This window comes from Sycon ciliatum, chromosome 2 (genome assembly GCF_964019385.1).
Source record: "Sycon ciliatum chromosome 2, ocSycCili1.1, whole genome shotgun sequence".
Taxonomy (NCBI): Eukaryota; Metazoa; Porifera; class Calcarea; order Leucosolenida; family Sycettidae; genus Sycon; species Sycon ciliatum.
This window is the reverse complement of record NC_088644.1, coordinates 18,004,528-18,024,443: the sequence shown is the minus strand read 5'-3', so window position 1 is coordinate 18,024,443 and position 19,916 is coordinate 18,004,528. Positions and strand designations below refer to the sequence as shown.

Below are 19,916 nucleotides of genomic sequence, written 5' to 3'. Positions count from 1 at the left end.
TTCTTTCGAATTTCAACCAGACTGTATTCATCATGAACGACTGACTTTGCTGTTTGTCCTTTAGTTTCAAGCCACATTTCCCCAGTGCAGTCCATCCAACAGTTTGATGGGACGGCATTCTTAGTATGGAATGATCAAGAGAAAAGGATGGCGGAGGTTCCACTAATTGATGGTGGACATGTAACTCGTGAGAAAGAAGACTGTATTTTTCAGGAGCTCACTGAACTGCAGGAAAGACTCCACGAAAGGAAGTATACTCTTGCGGAGTGGATCAAGTTTGAGCCCAATGAGGTAATGCAGTACATGGATAAATTACTATGCGTAGCTGCAGATTGTATTCAGTATTCACTTTCTGGAGGAAATAATAGCCAATGATGACCAGGCCACTGTTATGTGTTCACTGCCCTTGTGAACCTGAAATCTACTGCTGTGCAGTTGCAGTTCTATCGGAAGACAGGGAAGTTGGTAGTTTGGGGAACAAGAGATCTGCTAGCTCAGGGCCCTTGCTATGCTTGGGTTTACATAGGTCATCAGATGTGTTTTTCTAACTGATAGAAACATCTTCGCAATACGGATAGCGGGTACATCTTCTTTTACCGGTATTCCAAAGACGTTTCTTTCAGTTTGAGCAACATGTATGATGACCTAGGTAAATACCAAGCATGGAGAGGACCCTGAGCTGGAAGCTCTCTTTGTAAAACGTATGCACTAGGCACACCCAGTGCTGACACATGACCAACGCTTTTTGACCACTCGTGTTATATCAGTCACGTGACATGCACTGCTCCCGGCTCCGTGACCTGCCTGTATCTTTGACGGCAGGGTACGGCACATGTACGGGTATTGTTTTATTGTATGTTTTAAACACACGGCGAGGAGACAATAAATGTTTTAGTTGCTACTTTTACGGCAACCAGAGTTGCTTGGTGGCGAGGTTGAGGCATTCCGGAATCAGCACAGATACGAAATAAAGTGATGAGGACCCTGGCTATGCCAGACACTACTACCAAGAGTACATAACCCCCAGAGTGTGCAACGCCGGATCCAGCTCTGCATAGGGTCTTGGTCGAGCGGAATCGGATCTTTGCGTCATAATACCGTACACATCTGAGGGGAACCCGGGGAGTCGCGGGTACTCTTGGATCAAAAACAATGGTGTCCTGCCTCGAGACTGGCCTTGCACTGGTGTGGAGTGTACGCATGACATCAGAAGATCCGATTCCGCTCGACCAATACCCTATGCAGAGCTGGATCGGCGTTGCACACTCTGGGGGGTTATGTACTCTTGCTACTACAAAATGTCTTTTGCTCTTTATATCCTTTATTGTACTTGTGCATCAGTAGATCTGATCGCAGAGGTAACAAAACAGGTCAAGAATAGGGGGAAATGAAGAAAAGGAAATCGTAGTCTTATAGGCACTGAATTGAGTGGTATTGGTCCAAGGAGGCTGCAATACATCATTTGTCATGCACACATACACATACAACACACACACACACACACACACACACACACACACACACACACACACACACACACACACACACAAACACAAACACAAACACTGGTGGCGAAGGCGAAGTGCTGTTGAGCTGTGATTTTATGTTTCACGCATTGGAGCGATCATCAGACAGTGGCAATCACTACTGAAGTTTTGCGAGTGGGCCCACAATAGTTGGTGCTGGTGTGGGAGTTGGCGCGTATGCTTCATTTGTAGTACTCCCGATCAAACTCTCACATGCTTGCTGTCATGATGTAACTGCTGCACGCCAGGTATCCACGCATACTGTTATGCATTTTCAACACAACATGGCAGTGTTTAGAGCCTATTTGATTGGGGAGCAATATGTCATGGCACCTTGGACTGAGACCGTTCAGCTCCATACATTGTTATGTCTATCAGCACTGTTTTGCAGAAATTTGGCGCCAATATTTGCAATACTCTTCGACCTACTGACCAACACGCACGTACAAAACTACCCTAAATTGTTACTACTGTAGTAAGAAACTCACTCACTCTGTAATAGCTAACAGCATCCAAGCTGCTGTAGCATCCATAGCATGTGCTACTGTTATTTTCACACCTAAGCTAGCTGGGTAGTGATCTGTCGCCTTCAATATTTTATATTTCTGTTGTCAATCCGCCTCCTGTTTCACTCTTGTGCAGTGATGGCCTATTGACGTGAGTCGCAATATTCAATTTGTTCCAGCCTGTGCACAGGATGTGTTCTGAATTGTTTTGTTCGTCCGAGGAGGTTGTGGTGCAATGTAGTGTGTGAGCTATTGTATGCACTGCATACATTGTGCTACATGTAAATGTTAGCTGTTGATCTATGTAATCCATGTACACAACGATTGGACAGTATGAAAAGGGATTGCTAGAAGTGTGGCATACTCTAATTTCAGAAATTTTCGGTGCTCAATATTTTCGGTATGAGGGCAACAGGCTAGGTTAGGTGAACAGAAATTTTCGGTACAGAGAAGCAGTTCCCTATTGGATTGTGTGTGTTAGTGTTTGTTCGGTGTATTGAAATTTTAGGTATGAAACAGACGCACCGAAAGTACCGAAAATAAAAGTACACCGAAAATTTGTGAAATTACAGTAATTGATAAATTAACAAAGCACTAGTATGTAGAATGTGGATGTGTTGCAACTAACTTGAACCTCCTATTTGTACTGTGTATCTGATGGTTTCAGATTCTTCCTGACTCCAGAGATCGAGTGAGAAATGAGCTGCTACCAAGGTTCTGGCAGTGTGTCCACGATGCTGCCGTGACATTGCTTGTTGGTGACAAGCTGCCCGTTTCCACCAAGGGAGAAGCAACACCCACGTCGAATGTGCCGCCAAGCTCAGTCAAGCACCAACATAAGCAAGCAAGTGCTTACACGTCATCTTCAAGGAGACACACTAATCAGCAGCAAGCAACGACTAGACCAGGTGCAGTGGAGTCATGTGTTTTCTTGCTCTTACACATTCCTTCTGGTTACTACTGGCTGCTTTTGGAGCTAGCTTAACCTGTGCTATTGTGAATGTATGTGGTACATACTTCACAGTAAATAAACATGTGCCCAAAATAAGTACCCCGTTCATTATTTTAATGTGTTCGTGGCAGTCAAGGTTGGCCAGCAACAACCCGTTGCCTAAAATATGTACGGATATGGTTAGCACATGCAGATCTTAGCGTGTACATGTACATATGGTTAGCACACGCAGATCTTAGCGTGTACATGTACTTCATGTATATACTGTGGTGGACATTGAAGTCGGGTGGAATAACCGGGGTCGGCACCCTTACTGGCCTTAGTGTATACACACACTGTAGTTCACGTGCTGGACACTGCTAAATAGACCAGCAGTATCCAGCACACAGTAGAGTCATATGAATGTGTACCGTGTGCGTACTCACGGCTGCAAGGCTAGCGCCTCGTGGCCACTTGACTTCTCACTGGATTTCAATGTCCACAATGGTATGAATGGTATAGCATGCACTGCAGAAAAACGACTTTCTCCACTACGCTCAAGTCAGGTCCGAAAGTTGTACCCCGCCCGAAAGTTAGTACGCGTGTAGCCACTAAATAAGCATGTACGTTTGTGGATCATGAGCCATGTCTCATTGTTGCTAAATGCCTCACGGTCAGATGACCAGGGAGTTCCTGAAATAAGAATAAGCTCAACGGAACAGTGTTTGACAATATTTAGAGCGCTTCAATCTTTTGCAATTACCGAATCCTCCTATGTACCTTTTTATGAATGCTTTGATCATGTTTGCAATTCAAGCAGCCATTTCTTCTTGCCATGGTCCTTGTTCTGCAAGCCTATTTGATTGGTTCTGAATGGTGGTTGTGATTTTATTCATTTACTCAGTCTGGTGTGAGCCACGATGAGTTTGCGCTCCTAGTGTTGTACAGTGTTGTTGTCCCTGCCATAGAAACATTGCGCTATCACTGTACGTGTACTGATTGCCCTGTGTTGATTCTTAATGTGCATAACATGTGTCTTCAGCTCGTTCACAGCCTGCCAGAACCAATCGTCCTCATCGTCCATCACCTGCAGCAGCACCAAACACTGCCAACGGTTCGGCAAGTGCGAATAACACAGTGCAATCAGCACCGTTCGCAAACGCTCGCCGGCAGCATGTTAGTCCATCATCGGGTAACTCAGCCCGGATGCATGTCACTCCACCGAAAAAGTATCAGTCAGCAGCATACGATACTCATAGTTTTGATGATTTTCCAGTGTTGGGATCAACATCGACTTCCACTCCAAGAAGGTCAGTATGTTGGATGTGTTTCAAAGTTCTTTTACTCCACTCACCCATGTACACGCATACACAACACACAAGGGGACACCTAGGCATTGTGGTTGGCAATGCTTATTTCATGGACACTAAGGCGGATTTGTTTGAGATGAACCGGAACTAAGCAGAAGGCGCTGCGGATATCGACTTATTATGAAGACGTACATTGTGGCTAGGGAATACAAATGGGGAGTGAAGGGACGGTGCATGAAAAGGGGAACCCTGGGAGCACCTCCAGAGGTATAGTGTGGCCTTACAACATTGACTGGCAGGGTATTCCCCCTTGCAGGTGCTGCAGACATGTTGGTACTTAGAGACATGAAAGGCACAGTTCCCACCGTTGTACTTGTCGCGTTTTGGTGGACCAGATGTGGGAGTTTTCCGCTGAGATAGTGCCGTGCACAAGCTGGTCCTTTATACATGTTTATGTTTGTACTGAACTGATATCCTGATGCGACGTACTACACTGCCATGGTTATGCTCATGTTTCTGAACCTGCTCATCAGGCATGGTGTTATAGTGTGTGTGTGTGTGTGTGTGTGTGTGTGTGTGTGTGTGTGTGTGTGTGTGTGTGTGTGTGTGTGTGTGTGTGTGTGTGTGTGTGTGTGTGTGTGTGTGTGTGTGTGTGTGTGTGTGTGTGTGTGTGTGTGTGTGTGTGTGTGTGTGTGTGTGTGTGTGTGTGTGTGTGTGTGTGTGTGTGTGTGTGTTTTGTGTTTTCAGCAGTCAAACGAAACAAATTCAAGGCAGTGCCAGCAAGAAAAGAAGGATAAAGCCGACCACTGTTTCGAAAGATAAAGTTCGAGACCCATGCAATCAACCTACATCCAACCTTATTTCAACACCTGCTGCGGGTAATTCTGAGTCGGCTTTCGTATCTGCTAGCAAGACATCTTTGCGGGAAGAAGCCAACGGTACAGCTGAAGAACAACCCACGTGTCGTTCGGATGGAGGTGAGCAGGACTGGGCAAGAACTCGGAGTGTTCCAACAACAGCTACACATCCCCTTGCAGGTGAAGCTAACATACATCGTATTGGTGCATCACAAAATCAACAGCAGCAGCAGCAACAACAGCAGCAGCAGCAACAACAGCAGCAGCAACAACTACAGCAACAACGACTCATCGGTGCTCCTACTGTTCCAGGACAGCCTGGCGATACTGAACTGGTACACTCTGATTTAGTTCTTACTGGAGTACAAGGAGAAGCAGAACAGAATAATACGTCCCCGCAAATTATGCAAGATGAGAAACTGAAGTCTATTGACAATGCTGCTACAGCGGATAACGTTTGTGAAAATGTGGATGAACTGGCTGAAATTGTCAGTAAGCGATTGTTGTTTGACAGTAGTATGGTTAGTTCATCCATCAAAACACACGCAGCAACAGAGAATCCATCGGCTGAGTGTGCAACTGGTGACCAGCAGCATCAATGTGCAGCATCTGAATTCCTGTACTCGGTTGCTGCTTTGTACAGCACTTGTGTAGAATGTAAGTACGGTATATGGTGTGTGTGTGTGTGTGTGTGTGTGTGTGTGCGCGTGCGCGCGCACGCGTGTGTGTGTGTGTGTGCGTGCGCGTGTGTGCGTGCGCGTGTGTGCGTGCACGTGTGTGGATACATGTATTATGGTAGTGCTGTACAGTACTCAGTAAATTGTTATTTAGCTACTGACCTATTGTCCTTCATGTATGTGTGGCCGTATGTGTATCCATGATAGCAGTTGCATGATGGTGGGGGCTTGTTTGTTGAAGATGCATAGCATGTTTATACTTGTGCTTGTAAGCCCATACACACGTGGACTTGTACTTCAAGTACTGTTTCATCTGGATCTATGAAGTCGTATGCCCTTTATACATTGTACTTCAAGTACACAGGCACGGAATCCTGGCTTGGTGTTTTCTATACTTGTAGTCTACAGAATCATGCAATGTAGTAGTGTTCACTGTTATTTCCATTCTGAGAACGCATGTCAGATCACTTCATGGCACAGGTTTTTTTTAAAGAGCAGAGAGTTGGTTCACGTAAGCACTGACGGTAGGCTGGCTCCCAGTCAGCTCCACTGCCAGAGAAGCAGACTAGTGCCTTCTTCGTAGCGTCCCAGGCACCACAGTTGTATAGGAGGTTGCACTAACACCGTCGGAGACTCCCGGTTTCTGATATGTGTCCTCTCCGCAGCCGCATTTAGTACAGCTGGCTATATGCACAACATGCTGTCTCATTTTTTGCTCTTTATCCTCCCTCCCTCCCTCCCTCCCTCCCTCCCTCCCCCCCCCCCCTCTCTCTCTCTCTCTCTCTCTCTCTCTCTCTCTCTCTCTCTCTCTCTCTCTCTCTCTCTCTTGAATTTACCTAGGTGGTGTGGTGGTAAACGTCTTTACCGAGTTACACATGCTAGCTCATCTGCTATCAATCAAGACAGTGCCAGTCCTCAATCTTGTAACATCTTCTACCTCAAGACTTACAGGTACATGTGATCTTGTTGTTAGCATATACATGTATGCAGCTAAACAAGTATAATTTATAAATTTTCATGACTTTCTGCAGCACAGTATTTATCGTGCTCTGCGTGGTACGTATCATACGCTTGTATCAGACTATCAGACCTTAGGATATCTTCGACATTGTTCTTAACGTTAACATGATTCGCACTCTAAGAACAATTACAATCTTACCACTTTGGTCCATGTTGATCATACCACTGCATGGATGAGGGCCATGACATACTTTTATAGTACATTGCACTTGTCCTGCCCAATTCCGGTGCAGTGTTTTACATGTAGTTATTGTTTACTGTACATTGCACTTGTCCTGCCCAATTCCGGTGCAGTGTTTTACATGTAGTTATTGTTTACTGTACATTGCACTTGTCCTGCCCAATTCCGGTGCAGTGTTTTACATGTAGTTATTGTTTACTGTACATTGCACTTGTCCTGCCCAATTCCGGTGCAGTGTTTTACATGTAGTTATTGTTTACTGTACATTGCACTTGTCCTGCCCAATTCCGGTGCAGTGTTTTACATGTAGTTATTGTTTACTGTACATTGCACTTGTCCTGCCCAATTCCGGTGCAGTGTTTTACATGTAGTTATTGTTTACTGTACATTGCACTTGTCCTGCCCAATTCCGGTGCAGTGTTTTACATGTAGTTATTGTTTACTGTACATTGCACTTGTCCTGCCCAATTCCGGTGCAGTGTTTTACATGTAGTTATTGTTTACTGTACATTGCACTTGTCCTGCCCAATTCCGGTGCAGTGTTTTACATGTAGTTATTGTTTACTGTACATTGCACTTGTCCTGCCCAATTCCGGTGCAGTGTTTTACATGTAGTTATTGTTTACTGTACATTGCACTTGTCCTGCCCAATTCCGGTGCAGTGTTTTACATGTAGTTATTGTTTACTGTACATTGCACTTGTCCTGCCCAATTCCGGTGCAGTGTTTTACATGTAGTTATTGTTTACTGTACATTGCACTTGTCCTGCCCAATTCCGGTGCAGTGTTTTACATGTAGTTATTGTTTACTGTACATTGCACTTGTCCTGCCCAATTCCGGTGCAGTGTTTTACATGTAGTTATTGTTTACTGTACATTGCACTTGTCCTGCCCAATTCCGGTGCAGTGTTTTACATGTAGTTATTGTTTACTGTACATTGCACTTGTCCTGCCCAATTCCGGTGCAGTGTTTTACATGTAGTTATTGTTTACTGTACATTGCACTTGTCCTGCCCAATTCCGGTGCAGTGTTTTACATGTAGTTATTGTTTACTGTACATTGCACTTGTCCTGCCCAATTCCGGTGCAGTGTTTTACATGTAGTTATTGTTTACTGTACATTGCACTTGTCCTGCCCAATTCCGGTGCAGTGTTTTACATGTAGTTATTGTTTACTGTACATTGCACTTGTCCTGCCCAATTCCGGTGCAGTGTTTTACATGTAGTTATTGTTTACTGTACATTGCACTTGTCCTGCCCAATTCCGGTGCAGTGTTTTACATGTAGTTATTGTTTACTGTACATTGCACTTGTCCTGCCCAATTCCGGTGCAGTGTTTTACATGTAGTTATTGTTTACTGTACATTGCACTTGTCCTGCCCAATTCCGGTGCAGTGTTTTACATGTAGTTATTGTTTACTGTACATTGCACTTGTCCTGCCCAATTCCGGTGCAGTGTTTTACATGTAGTTATTGTTTACTGTACATTGCACTTGTCCTGCCCAATTCCGGTGCAGTGTTTACATGTAGTTATTGTTTCAGTGTTACAGTGTTGGTTGTTGTTTGTGTGCTGGATTTTTCATAGAGCAACTATCCCAAGCACTTGTGACTGGATCAGGCCATGCTGTGTTTGCTGCAAGATGCTTCCAACACCTTGCACCGTAAGTACAGCCTGCTGCTATTGCTGCTGGTTCATTGTTGGCAATTGAGTTATTTGATGCACGTGTCAGATTAGATTCTAGGATTGGAACCAACAGTAAATTACTATTGGAGGATCCTCAGCGAACTCCGATTGTAGTTCTACGATGCCCTCGTAACTAGGGGTCAAACGGGTGTACCTTTAACTAACGAACGGGTAATTTTTTTAACGGGCGGGTTAACGGGTACTCTTTAGCAGCCATATTAATATTTTGCGCATTTCTCACATAAATCATGATTTTAATTTGTATATTCTCAGGTTGTATTTTGATACCACATTATGATTCGTGTCTCATAATTATATTATGGCAATGAAGTTCCAAATGAATGTCATCCGTTCATTTGCCCATGTACACAACTTCACAGGCAGTTACAATCGTACATGGTCCTAGTGCTACATGTATTTTGATACATGTACGCAAAAAATCAACTGCAGACGGATGTGATTCAAGCCATGCAAGGACAGAGTAGTTTAGCAAAACTTCCGTGATCTCGCGCGATCCTATTTTGCTATGTTCGCAGAGAACTGGTACTCTTCGTATTCAGAAGATGTTCGCACCCATAGCTAGCTGGGGTGCCTGACACAGCTGATTTGCTGCTGGCCAGCTAGCTGCTAGTGCTAGCTCGTTGAACTCGTGAAACGAATCTTCACAAATCCCGGTAATCTTGTATGCAATATTTCGAACTACTTTTCAACTAAACCAAGCTCGTCAATTGAAAATGAAGGAACAAATTACAACCATGAGTATCATAGCTACCACCTACGGACATCACCGTGTGTGACACTCCGACTGGTCACTCAGCCTGGTGACACTAGTTCATCTTCAAGTACTGTGGCAGGTTCGATGTCGGAGAACCATCGTAACTTTCTAGTAACTCAGCTGCCATACATAATGATGTCGGAGAACCATCATAACTTTCTACTAAGTTTCTAGTAACTCAGCAGCTGCCACCTCCTTGAACGAGTTTCAAGTCTTGCATTTTCTCACATCGCAATCAAAAACGTCCAGTACGAGGAGTTTTACTTGCACTAGAGTGGAGAGAACGACTGTCTTTCAGCCTGTTCCTGCCTGACAAAGTCGAAAGCGGGAATGCACAGGAGAAAGGAAAAGAGTAGATCTACTAGTACTCAGTAGATCTACGAGTAGGACCATCGAAATCCAAGCTCCTTTTTTTTTTTTTTTTTTTTTTTTTTTTTTTTTTTTTTTTTTTTTTTTTTTACAAACGGGTACCCTTTTACTAACGGTACCTGAGATTAACGGGCGGGTACCCGGGTAACCGGTACACCCGTTTGACCCCTACTCGTAACATACATGATCACTGTCTGAGCACAGTTTACTACGTTCTAACTTGAGATAGCGCCAGCTAATACCTTGAAAACCGCCTTTCGGAGATTTGTTGTATGTGTTGCCATGGTGCAATATGGCCACCACCACGTGCCCGAAACCCTCAGTATTCAATGGCGACAATAGTGAGAAAGGCCGCGCCCTGCTCGAGGGAACAAGCCTAGGCAAGGGTGGTGAGGGTGGGAGTACAGTGATCCTGTATGTTACGAGGGCCTCTTAGAACTCCAATCGGAGTTCGCTGAGGATCCTCCAATTGTTATTTCTACTTCATCCCTCTCCACATACAGGATCACTGTGCTGAGTACAGTTTACTACGTTCTAACTTGAGACTTCAAAGCAGCCCCAGAGCAGAAACCGTTTGAAATTCGATTTCAAATAGAACAAACTGAAACAGCAAAGGCCAGCACCTATGTCAAAGCTGCCATCAGATCATTAGCTACAGCAGGGGTAGGCAAGTGGCTATTTGAGCGGGAATAATGACGGGAAAAAGTACGGTCTTAGGACCAATCACCGGCCGCAAGCACGGAATCAAGGGAAACATTAGAATTTGCAGTGGCTGATGCAGACGCACCCGGATACCTTGACTTCCAAATTTAGTCACATCGATGCCGGCTGCTGACATGATATTCTTGACCCATCTAGAAAGAGTGTCAGACGACACGCCATGGTGGGGTTTGCGGCAGATTATGAAAAACTGAAAACAATCAGCGGGACGACGAGAGGCAGAATGGGCCAAATAGTTCTTAAGCAAGGCAACCAAGTGCAAAAGGGTCAGCTGAAGCTTCACCCGGCAAAGCCATCACACATTTTGGTTTATCCCGCACGACTTTCAAATCCTCAAATATAGAAATGTACGTGGCATTAGGAGTAAAGACAATACGACAATCGATCAGGGCCAACGTATGAATGCGCTGGGCAAAGCAGACAGCTAAAAGGGCAACTAACTTGGAAGATACATCAGGGAAAGAGGAAACAGACCCGTCTTTCAACAGTGCAGCAATCCAGTAACATCCCAAAGAATTGGATACTTTGGTCGAGGCTTGCGGAGGTTACGCACGCCACGCAAAAAGCGGCAAATCAGAGCATGCTCGCCAAGGCGCCCACCAGATACAATACAAGGCCGTATTAATGTGAGGGTAGCAAAGATGCGCTCCGCAGCAGTGCAATGATGTTGGAGCACTGCTTACCGAGACCAGCACGGGCATCCGCATTCGGGGGGGGGGGGGGGGGGGGGGGCTACGGAGATTCTCTTTTACCGAGACAACTATATGCAACGTGGACACGATCAGGTCCTGCGTGTTCTGCATTGACACACCCCGGGACCGTTGAAACCTGTCCAACTCTTTCCAGATGCACGGGTTGACAGTCGGCGTTACTACGGAGGGACAGTTCGAAGGACGCTTAGCCTGGGTCCGGAGCTCCTTCAGATAGTCCTTGTCCAAGCACTTGGAGCAACAAGTCTCGATAAAAGATGCGAGAAACGGATCGACCTCTGGCCTCACACTCTCGTCGCCTTCTAGCCTGAGAGTCAAATCATTCTCGACTTGAACCTTTGAAAGGCAGTTTTCGAGGTAACTAGCTGGCGCTATCTCAAGTTAGAACTTTGTAAATTGTGCTCAGCACAGTGATCCTGTATGTGGAGAGGGACGAAGTAGAATTGAAGTTGGCCAACACTAGCTGAATGTATCTTGCAATCTGCTGTAGTCAGTAGCCCCGGAGATGCTGCTGCTTGGTAGCTGCTTTCATGGTATTGTATACATGGTGTGATCGTATTGCATTTGAATTTCCTGCAGGTGTTTGGAGCTGTTAGATATCAATTCTCGGAGATTGCTTGCCAGTCATGCACTGGTAGGGTCCGTCACTATTGATGTGTTTATTGAGACCATGTTTGCTACTACAGTACATGTATATCCCTGTCATGACCTGACAGCTGCAATGCAGCCAGAATGTTCCATAGAGGACCTCTGGTCACATGCAGGACCGCGCTATCACGTCATATCCATCCTATGGCTGTGGGAAGTATGCATCAGCGCTCTATGCCTGTGCTGTATCACTCTGGATGGCGCCTCCCGTTGCCAACCTCGAACTGGGCATGCCTGGTTAATTTAATAGATGTCCAACAAAATCCACTTTCATAGAACATGCTTGGGATTCCTTCTGATAAGTTATCCAGGTATAATTCGAGGTTCACTGTACACTGTACAGGTCAGTTCGGTGTGCATGAGCAGGCTGTACTGGCCAGTTCAGTGTCCGCGAAATCTGTGTCTAAGGTGCATAGCGCAACTCTGTGTGCCAAAGCGGACATTTTGACGTACATAATGTGTTGTGGGTACACGTTTGGATAATTAGAATATCCGGATATTAGGGGGTTTTCCTGGCAATTCGGGGTTCGAATTGCAGGATTCCACCTGTACGCAACATTTCAGGGGATTTCCAGGGTCACTTCAAGTGTTTTCACAGATGCATATATGATGCATACTAGTACATGCATACATCCAAAGAAATGCTTTCAAACTGTCTGAAAAGTGCTCAATGCGCGAGGCGCAAAGCTTTTTTCCAGTATGAAAGAGAGAGGTCCCGATTGGAAAATGGAAATACGTTGTAACTCATGCGTGTACATATTATACATACATCAAGATCAAGATCCTGCTGCCAAGTCTGGCTACGCAGTCCCCAATGGGACAGGTCAAATGGTGCTGGTCTCTTCATCAGTGGCGTGTCCGGCCGCTAGTCGAGCGGAATGTCCTAAGATAGGTGGAGCACTCAAGTGATGGTGTCGCTGTAGGTGAAACGTCATTTATGATTTAGCTTGCATCTGTGTCAATTCCTACCACTGATGGACGTGAAGGTGTGCTGGCATACGAGGCATGTCAAGCCTGGCCCGTCTCGAACCGCTACTTGTCTCCGTAGTTGTTGCTACTGCTGGTTACGAGGCTGGCTGAGTGATTGAGATTGATCATTGCCGCACCGATGGTTTGCCATGCGAGCGGCCACACATACTGCATTGAACGGAACTTGACTAAGCAGACAAGTAACTGTTTTGACTTTTGTTAGGTTTCCTCTGCGGGGCTCAGAGTGACTGGCCAAACCGATTGCACTGAAGTCCAGTGAGCAACAAAGCATTACACGCACACACCGGTACATGTACAGTCATAAGGAAAGGTTTGGCATATTGCCTGAAAAGCAGGCACTTGTACATGTACAGTCATATATAGTTAGTCGTATACAATACGTATTGCTACTTGCCTCTGTACTAGTAAAATTTGAAGCAATTCAATGTCGATATGAATGCTCATGGTCAGGTCTTGCCATAACCATCATCAGCGCTTTGCTTTTGCTTTGCATTGACGCTAGATTCAAGTTCATGCGCCCGAGGCACTGAGGGTCCTGTCCAAGGCCAAGGAGGATGATACGAAAGAGGTTGGTTCATCTTGTGTCTTGTTGAGCAATTTTCCATGCTCCTCGCACCATTTGTGAGTGAGCTGTTGAGATGTAATGTATTGTTACTATTGTATAGGCAATTACGCATCATAGCTGTAGGCTGGCGATGGCAAGAGTACACATACGAAACTGTCCATGTACTCTTGGCGATGGATATATATTGGCCACAGCCAGCTCAAACATGTTTTAGGGCGAAAAAATGTATTCAGAAAAATGTCACTTCGCTCGCCAGCTGCTTGGACTAGACCGCCGAATAAGTGTGAGAACGAAGTTCGACAAAATGCTCAAGCAACCGGTTGGTGAATGTAGCACAGCGTGAACGTGCTCGACAGAAACAATTCTTCATTCCGTCATGTCTCCAAAAATTACGAAACCCCAAAGACATATTTAGCTGACTGCGACCCATATGGTCAAACAGATATGCCATGTAAGTGTACACAGCTGACTGCGGCCCATATGGTCAAACAGATATGCCATGTAAATGTACATGTAGCATGGGTACTGGAAAAGGCTGCTCATAGAGAATTCTATGTGTTGCAGCAAATCTATGTTCATCAAATTCTTACTTGTCAGCATTAACAGTTATCTTGGTAGTACTGGGCGAGCTCTGCACCAGTTGGTCCAGTTGTGGCAGTTGATGACTTTGCCATTGATTGTATTAATTCGTCACTTTGTGTTGAATGGCAGGCAAGAGATGTCAAGAGTAAGCAACAAGCATCGGTTCCGTTTCAAGAAGATCGCGATGGTGTTGCATTTTTCCCATCCCAGAAAGCGTACCACAGTTTCAAGCGTCAACGGTAAGTGTTGATCAACACCGATAGTGAATGCATTGTTGATACGTACATGTTGTGTACGTTGGATTCCATTTCAGCTTGTAGCTGATCCTGGGAGAGATGTTTACTTTTGTTGTTAAAACTCTTGCAGAACCTTGTTCCAAGTTCAGACTAGATTTATATCTTGTACTAGTTGTTGTGTACTCCCCCGGGTGCAGCTTTGCTATGTGTGAACGTGAGACTGTGCACTCCCCGGGTGCGGTGTACCTACTTCAGTACCCGGTATGTGTGAACATGGGACTGTATTCTCCCCGGGTGCAGTGTTGCTATTTGTGAACATGGGACTGTGTACACCCTTGGGTGCGGTTTGCCTATGTGTGGACATGTGACTGTGTTCTCAGCAGGGTGGAGTGTACCATGTGTGAGCAGAGGACTGTGTTTTACTATCCAACCATATACTCACTCTAATAGTAGATAGGAGTAGCATGGAGTATGCCTTTCCCAAGGTTTTGCTGTCTTGGCTTTTCCTTTGCAATGCGGTGAATTGGTGGTGTGTCTGCTATGTACTCTTACTGTCTGTCTTTCATAGGAGTGCTTTCTCATCTTTGCTTCGTGAATGGGAGGATGCGGAAGGAGAAGGACGACACCTTTCAGTAGAACTTGTCATGGCAGACAGAATACGGTATGGTTTGAAGTACTTGAAATCTTGAACAAATTCACAAGCAGCCTACTTGTGTTCATACATCTGCGAATGTAGTCATAGAGTTCTAAAAATTAATAACAACTTTGAGTACTTCTTGTTGTAGGATGCGTGAGTTTGTTCTATAGACAACAATGGTTGCCTAGCCTATTGTTTGACGTGTATCATCATTGTCCCTTTCACCTATTGTATCAGTGCCAGTGCTATCAGCGTTCTGCGTGCCAGCTAACTCCTAATTCCTGACACCTTCTACATTCTGTCAAGAGTACATAAACAAGAGAGTGCAACTCCGCAGCTCGTCTGGTCCACGGCAGAATTTTTTGTTGACGCCATTTTTTTAGGATGCATGTCGTACAAAGTATGTGCAAAGCATGCGCTGGATGACGACCTTCATCGCGAGTTTGTGATTTTGCCGAACTTTAAACATTTTCTCCCGCTTCTGTAACGTTTTACCGTACTCGTCAAGTAAAAAAAGGTAATTTATCGTGTCCGTTCACGAAGGGAACTCACGACAGCCGTTGACACCCGGTAAACCCTAGCAGCAGATGCAGCGCCTAACGGTGCGAGTGAGGGGATAAGTCTCACAACCACTGGCACAAGTGCCGAGAAACCCCATTAAGTTAGCCGCATCCATGTACCACTTGTGCCTGGCCACAAGCTACCGTACTGGCTCCCGTACTCGTAGTGCAAGTTTAGTGAAACCCTGTTGAGTTTACACGGCCACAGACTCGCAGTGCATGCCTCGTACGGTATGCCTCATGATCTCCAGAAAAGGTGACGTCAACAAAAAGTCCGCCCTTGACCAAACCAAGCTGAGTTGCACACTCTTGTTTATGTACTCTTCATTCCTCATTATTTGTGTTACTGTTCTACTCTCGATACATAGAGAATTACTGGATACCCAACTGACTAACCTGATTCATTTCGTCCGCTACTTTGTCCTGCAGTTACTTCAGGTAAGTAGCTGTTTGGCGTACTTCAAAGTATACACATATCTGATAGTCCCGTAAGAGCCCGTAATAAGGCCCTGGGCGGAAACTCCCTGGTGTGTACTATCACCATACTACACATGCACATGGAGCTATGCATGCGCTGCGCTGCTTACGCGCGTGTGTCTTCTCTTTGCAACAGACATGCATTGTACATGTATGTGCGTGCGTGTGAGTGAGTGAGTGGCAGATGCTGTATCCTTTGTCCTTTATCCTTTCCGTGTGCGTGTATATGTGCATTTGTGCCTTTGTGCATACGGGTTTGATAGAGTTGCCAAGCGGAAAATCCCTTTCAAATGGATGGCATGACAGAAGCTGATGCATCAGTTCTGCGGAAGGCTGACATGGACAAGTTGCAGAGGTAAACCGTCCCGTGTATACGTTGTGAACAACTCTTCCCTTCTTGTCTGCGAGCAAAATTTAAGCATGGGGCGAGCTTGTACTCACTAGTCACTACATTGACCAAAACGTAATATGGTTCTACTACATGTAACCGGTATCCACATCCAATGTGCCTGTGCTCTTGGATGCTTTTAAGCATCCAAGAGCAAAGAACACAATTATCAAACACGCATGATTTTAAAAGAAGCACTCTGATGCACATATAGGTTGGTTCTCTTCATGTTATTGTGACGTTTTAGATGTTGGTTGCCTTGCTGCTTTCTCTCCTCTCCCCCAAGCCATTCAGCATAAGCGAAGCTGTGAACATAGCATACTGCTGTTACACTTGAACGCGGAAATGCCTATAATAATATTAATAACTCCGATGCAACGAAAGCATGTCGGTAACAACTAAGCTGAGTTAAGCGTGGTTCATGGATATGAGTGTCTTCTGCTCGCTAGTGATTGTAGTATGACTCAGAGATCTGTGCTGTGTTCTTGTCTGTCTGTTGGCCAGTGCATCTTGGTATGCGGGTAAAGTACAGTAGTTGTATGCCTAGTAACGTGCATTTCCATGTGCATTCTGTTGCTTGTGTATGTTGTCAGGCTGCAACGGAAACTTGTTGAGCGTGCATATACTGATGGAGCCTGTCCTCAGCCTTCCTTCCCTGGCAATGAAGAATTCTTCAAAGGTTTCATACAAGTTGCTCAGAGCAGGTACTAATACAGTGTGTATATCAGCTGTACAGTGGGCATGCTATATACAATAGTGGCGTGTCTGGGGGATTGCACATGCTCCTGTGCTCCTCATGGGCTACGCGTCTTTGTACCACCTACGGAAATGATTACATACAGTGGGACCTCTTTTTCCCCAATACTCCCCCCCCCCCCCAACCGACTACTGTAAGTCAACAAATATTCAGCGCATATTTATTTTCGGCTATTTTCGGCCTGGTCATGTTTGGCCGAAAATTTGGTTTGCAATGTTCAGTGTGACAGTGTATACAGGCGGCAGCAGTACAGGCCGAAATGTGTTTCAGCCCCGGGAGGCCAGCATTTGAATGTGCCGAAAATTTGTAGACTTACAGTATGAGTACGTGCCTGTATAGGTACATAGCTCCAGTGCTATAGGTACATATACATGTGCTGTATAGGTACATAGCTCCAGTGCTATAGGTACATATACATGTGCTGTATAGGTACATAGCTCCAGTGCTATAGGTACATATACATGTGCTGTATAGGTACATAGCTCCAGTGCTATAGGTACATATACATGTGCTGTATAGGTACATAGCTCCAGTGCTATAGGTACATATACATGTGCTGTATAGGTACTTATGCTGACCTTTCATACAAACTTCCAGTCAACTGCCCCATCATGCAGGTGGTTTATATTGGGCATATAAACCTCATACAAACCCCATATAGACCACCACCATACAAACTCCTTTTTAGAGATTGAGAAGAAATATTATCACATTATCTCATGAGCAGAATAACCATGCCTACACGCCAACAGGCAAATCAGCTTTAGAGGAAGCTAGGCGCCTAGCAGAATGCTTGCGCTTCAGTTTCTTGCGAGCCTCAACAGCACGCTCTGCGTGAATATTGAACACAATAGAACTGTGGTTGAAGGTTGTGGAAGCAGCATTCAGATGAGATACGGCAGAAGCAGAGCTCTGAACAGCAGATGAATGGCTCTGAACAGTGACAGCGGGTGTGGATGACTGCACAGCATGGTTTGATTTATCAGCTACAGGCAATCTCAGATCAATAGCTTCAGCCATAGAGCACGACTCTGTTAGGTTGGGCCTATCATAAGCAGTAAGAGACTGGACATTGCGATGACCAGAAACAGAACAAGTTCTCCTATCATCCACACCACATTTTTTCATGTTGGTAATTGATGTTGCTCTAACACAGTGATTAGTATACTGCATTGACAAAAGAGCATCCGAGGACAAGCGCTTCATCATGCCAGATAAGATATTGTGTGAAAGAGGCATTTTCATGAACCAGCAGCAGACATCTCACCTGACAAAGCTCGCTGGAACAAACGATTCTCGTCAGGATGCAGTTTGGATAGATAGCGCTTGATAGCCGACAGCTGAAACTCATCGCGGATGACGCCAGCAGAAGACCAGTCTGAACCTTGCAGCCCACCTTGGTGGTTCTTGGAAACGAATGATGTGGCAAGTCGCATGACTTCCTAGCCGTCAATGGTGGTGAATTGGAGGTCGTCTTTCGTCAACTTGGCTTGCATCTCCCCTCCCCGCAGGCAGAAGTGGATCGTCAACTGGAACCATACGAAGTACGTCAACTTGCGCACATTGGTTGTATCCAGGACATCGGCGAAGTACTCCTTGAGAGCGGCCCAATCCTTCTGGGATATGGGTTCCTTGTGCTGAACCGCCGGCTCAAGCCCATCGCGTTTACGCGCCTTCAAAACTCCGTCCAGGACTTTGTTGGCCCTTGAGAACGCAGAATCGGTAAATATGTTGATCTGCCGCGAGAATGACGAGATGTGCCGCTGAATTGCACCACGGGCAGATTGAAGACTGTTTTTCGCGAACCCGGAGCCATCCTTCTTCTTCACATTCGCGTAGAATGACGAGAAGATATCACAAAGCTTTTCACTCGTGACTGTCTTGAAATCGACGACACCAAACGCCTCGTCTCCACTCAAACAAAACTGATCAAGTATTCGCAACCAGTACTCAGTAGAATAGCGTGTGTTCTTGGGGACACCCTGAGCAATTAGCTCTGTTTGCTCATCGTAGGTGACACACCCAAAAACTCGTTTTTGGGGAAGCTCGTTACTCATTGCGAAAGAAAGTACAGGAATTGTACTAGAAGTAGAAGCAGCAAAACGCAAACTGACCACAACGGTGACAGAAACGGAATGAGTGCTTAGCAGCTATGTTTGCGAGTTTTACTTCTTGTTTTGCAACAAGGTGAAAAGAGCGTCTTCTCCAAGGTCTTGTTTTGCAACAAGGTGAAAAGAGCGTCTTCTCCAAGGTCGTCACCCCAGAAAATTTGGATTTGGACCACTTTTAGGACGAAGCTCTGCAGGTCACCACTGCGCAGACTCGAAACTTTCTCATTATTTTCATGATGAGAAAAGCACGGATGAGCCTCAAGTGAGCTTATGAGCTCATATTTGCAATGATCGTTTTCTGCAGTTGCGAACTGAAACGGGAAGAAGTTGACTGTCAGTTTGTATGAAGGTCAGCATAAGTATAATACATCCCACTAGTACGCTTGTACGTGAAATATAAACCATCATACAAACCTCGGCTTCGCCTCGGTTTGTATGTCGGTTTATATTTCACGTACAAGCGTACTGTTGGGTTGTATTATATACATAGCTCCAGTGCTATAGGTACATATACATGTACCAGTTAGTCAAACCACCTCTGGCACAGTCCAGACCATACTATAGGGAGAACTTAGCATCGCAGCTGCCGCAGTGCGCGTACATACCAGCACGGGTAAATACTAGTACAGGTGCATACTAGCATGGGAACATGCAAGCATGGGTACACACCAGCATGGGAACATGCAAGCATGGGTACACA

The 19,916-nt window shown here is 45.4% G+C and overlaps 1 protein-coding gene across 3 annotated transcripts in view; it reads left to right on the top strand.

The window, feature by feature from the left end:
• The window catches only part of LOC135809025 (codanin-1-like), a 51,392-nt gene continuing 31,476 nt past the window's right edge, over nt 1-19,916 (top strand). For 2 of the 3 annotated variants that reach the window (XM_065322283.1, XM_065322285.1), the window contains exons 1-13: nt 1-291; nt 2,700-2,940; nt 4,006-4,273; nt 5,021-5,787; nt 6,648-6,758; nt 8,593-8,668; nt 11,845-11,899; nt 13,406-13,471; nt 14,180-14,289; nt 14,855-14,947; nt 15,852-15,921; nt 16,224-16,315; nt 16,942-17,052. In XM_065322283.1, the coding sequence (XP_065178355.1) occupies nt 148-291; nt 2,700-2,940; nt 4,006-4,273; nt 5,021-5,787; nt 6,648-6,758; nt 8,593-8,668; nt 11,845-11,899; nt 13,406-13,471; nt 14,180-14,289; nt 14,855-14,947; nt 15,852-15,921; nt 16,224-16,315; nt 16,942-17,052 (2,204 nt within the window). In that variant the 5' untranslated portion in view covers nt 1-147. The remainder of the gene's footprint in view (nt 292-2,699; nt 2,941-4,005; nt 4,274-5,020; nt 5,788-6,647; nt 6,759-8,592; nt 8,669-11,844; nt 11,900-13,405; nt 13,472-14,179; nt 14,290-14,854; nt 14,948-15,851; nt 15,922-16,223; nt 16,316-16,941; nt 17,053-19,916) is intronic. The other variant, XM_065322284.1, reaches the window with a different exon arrangement.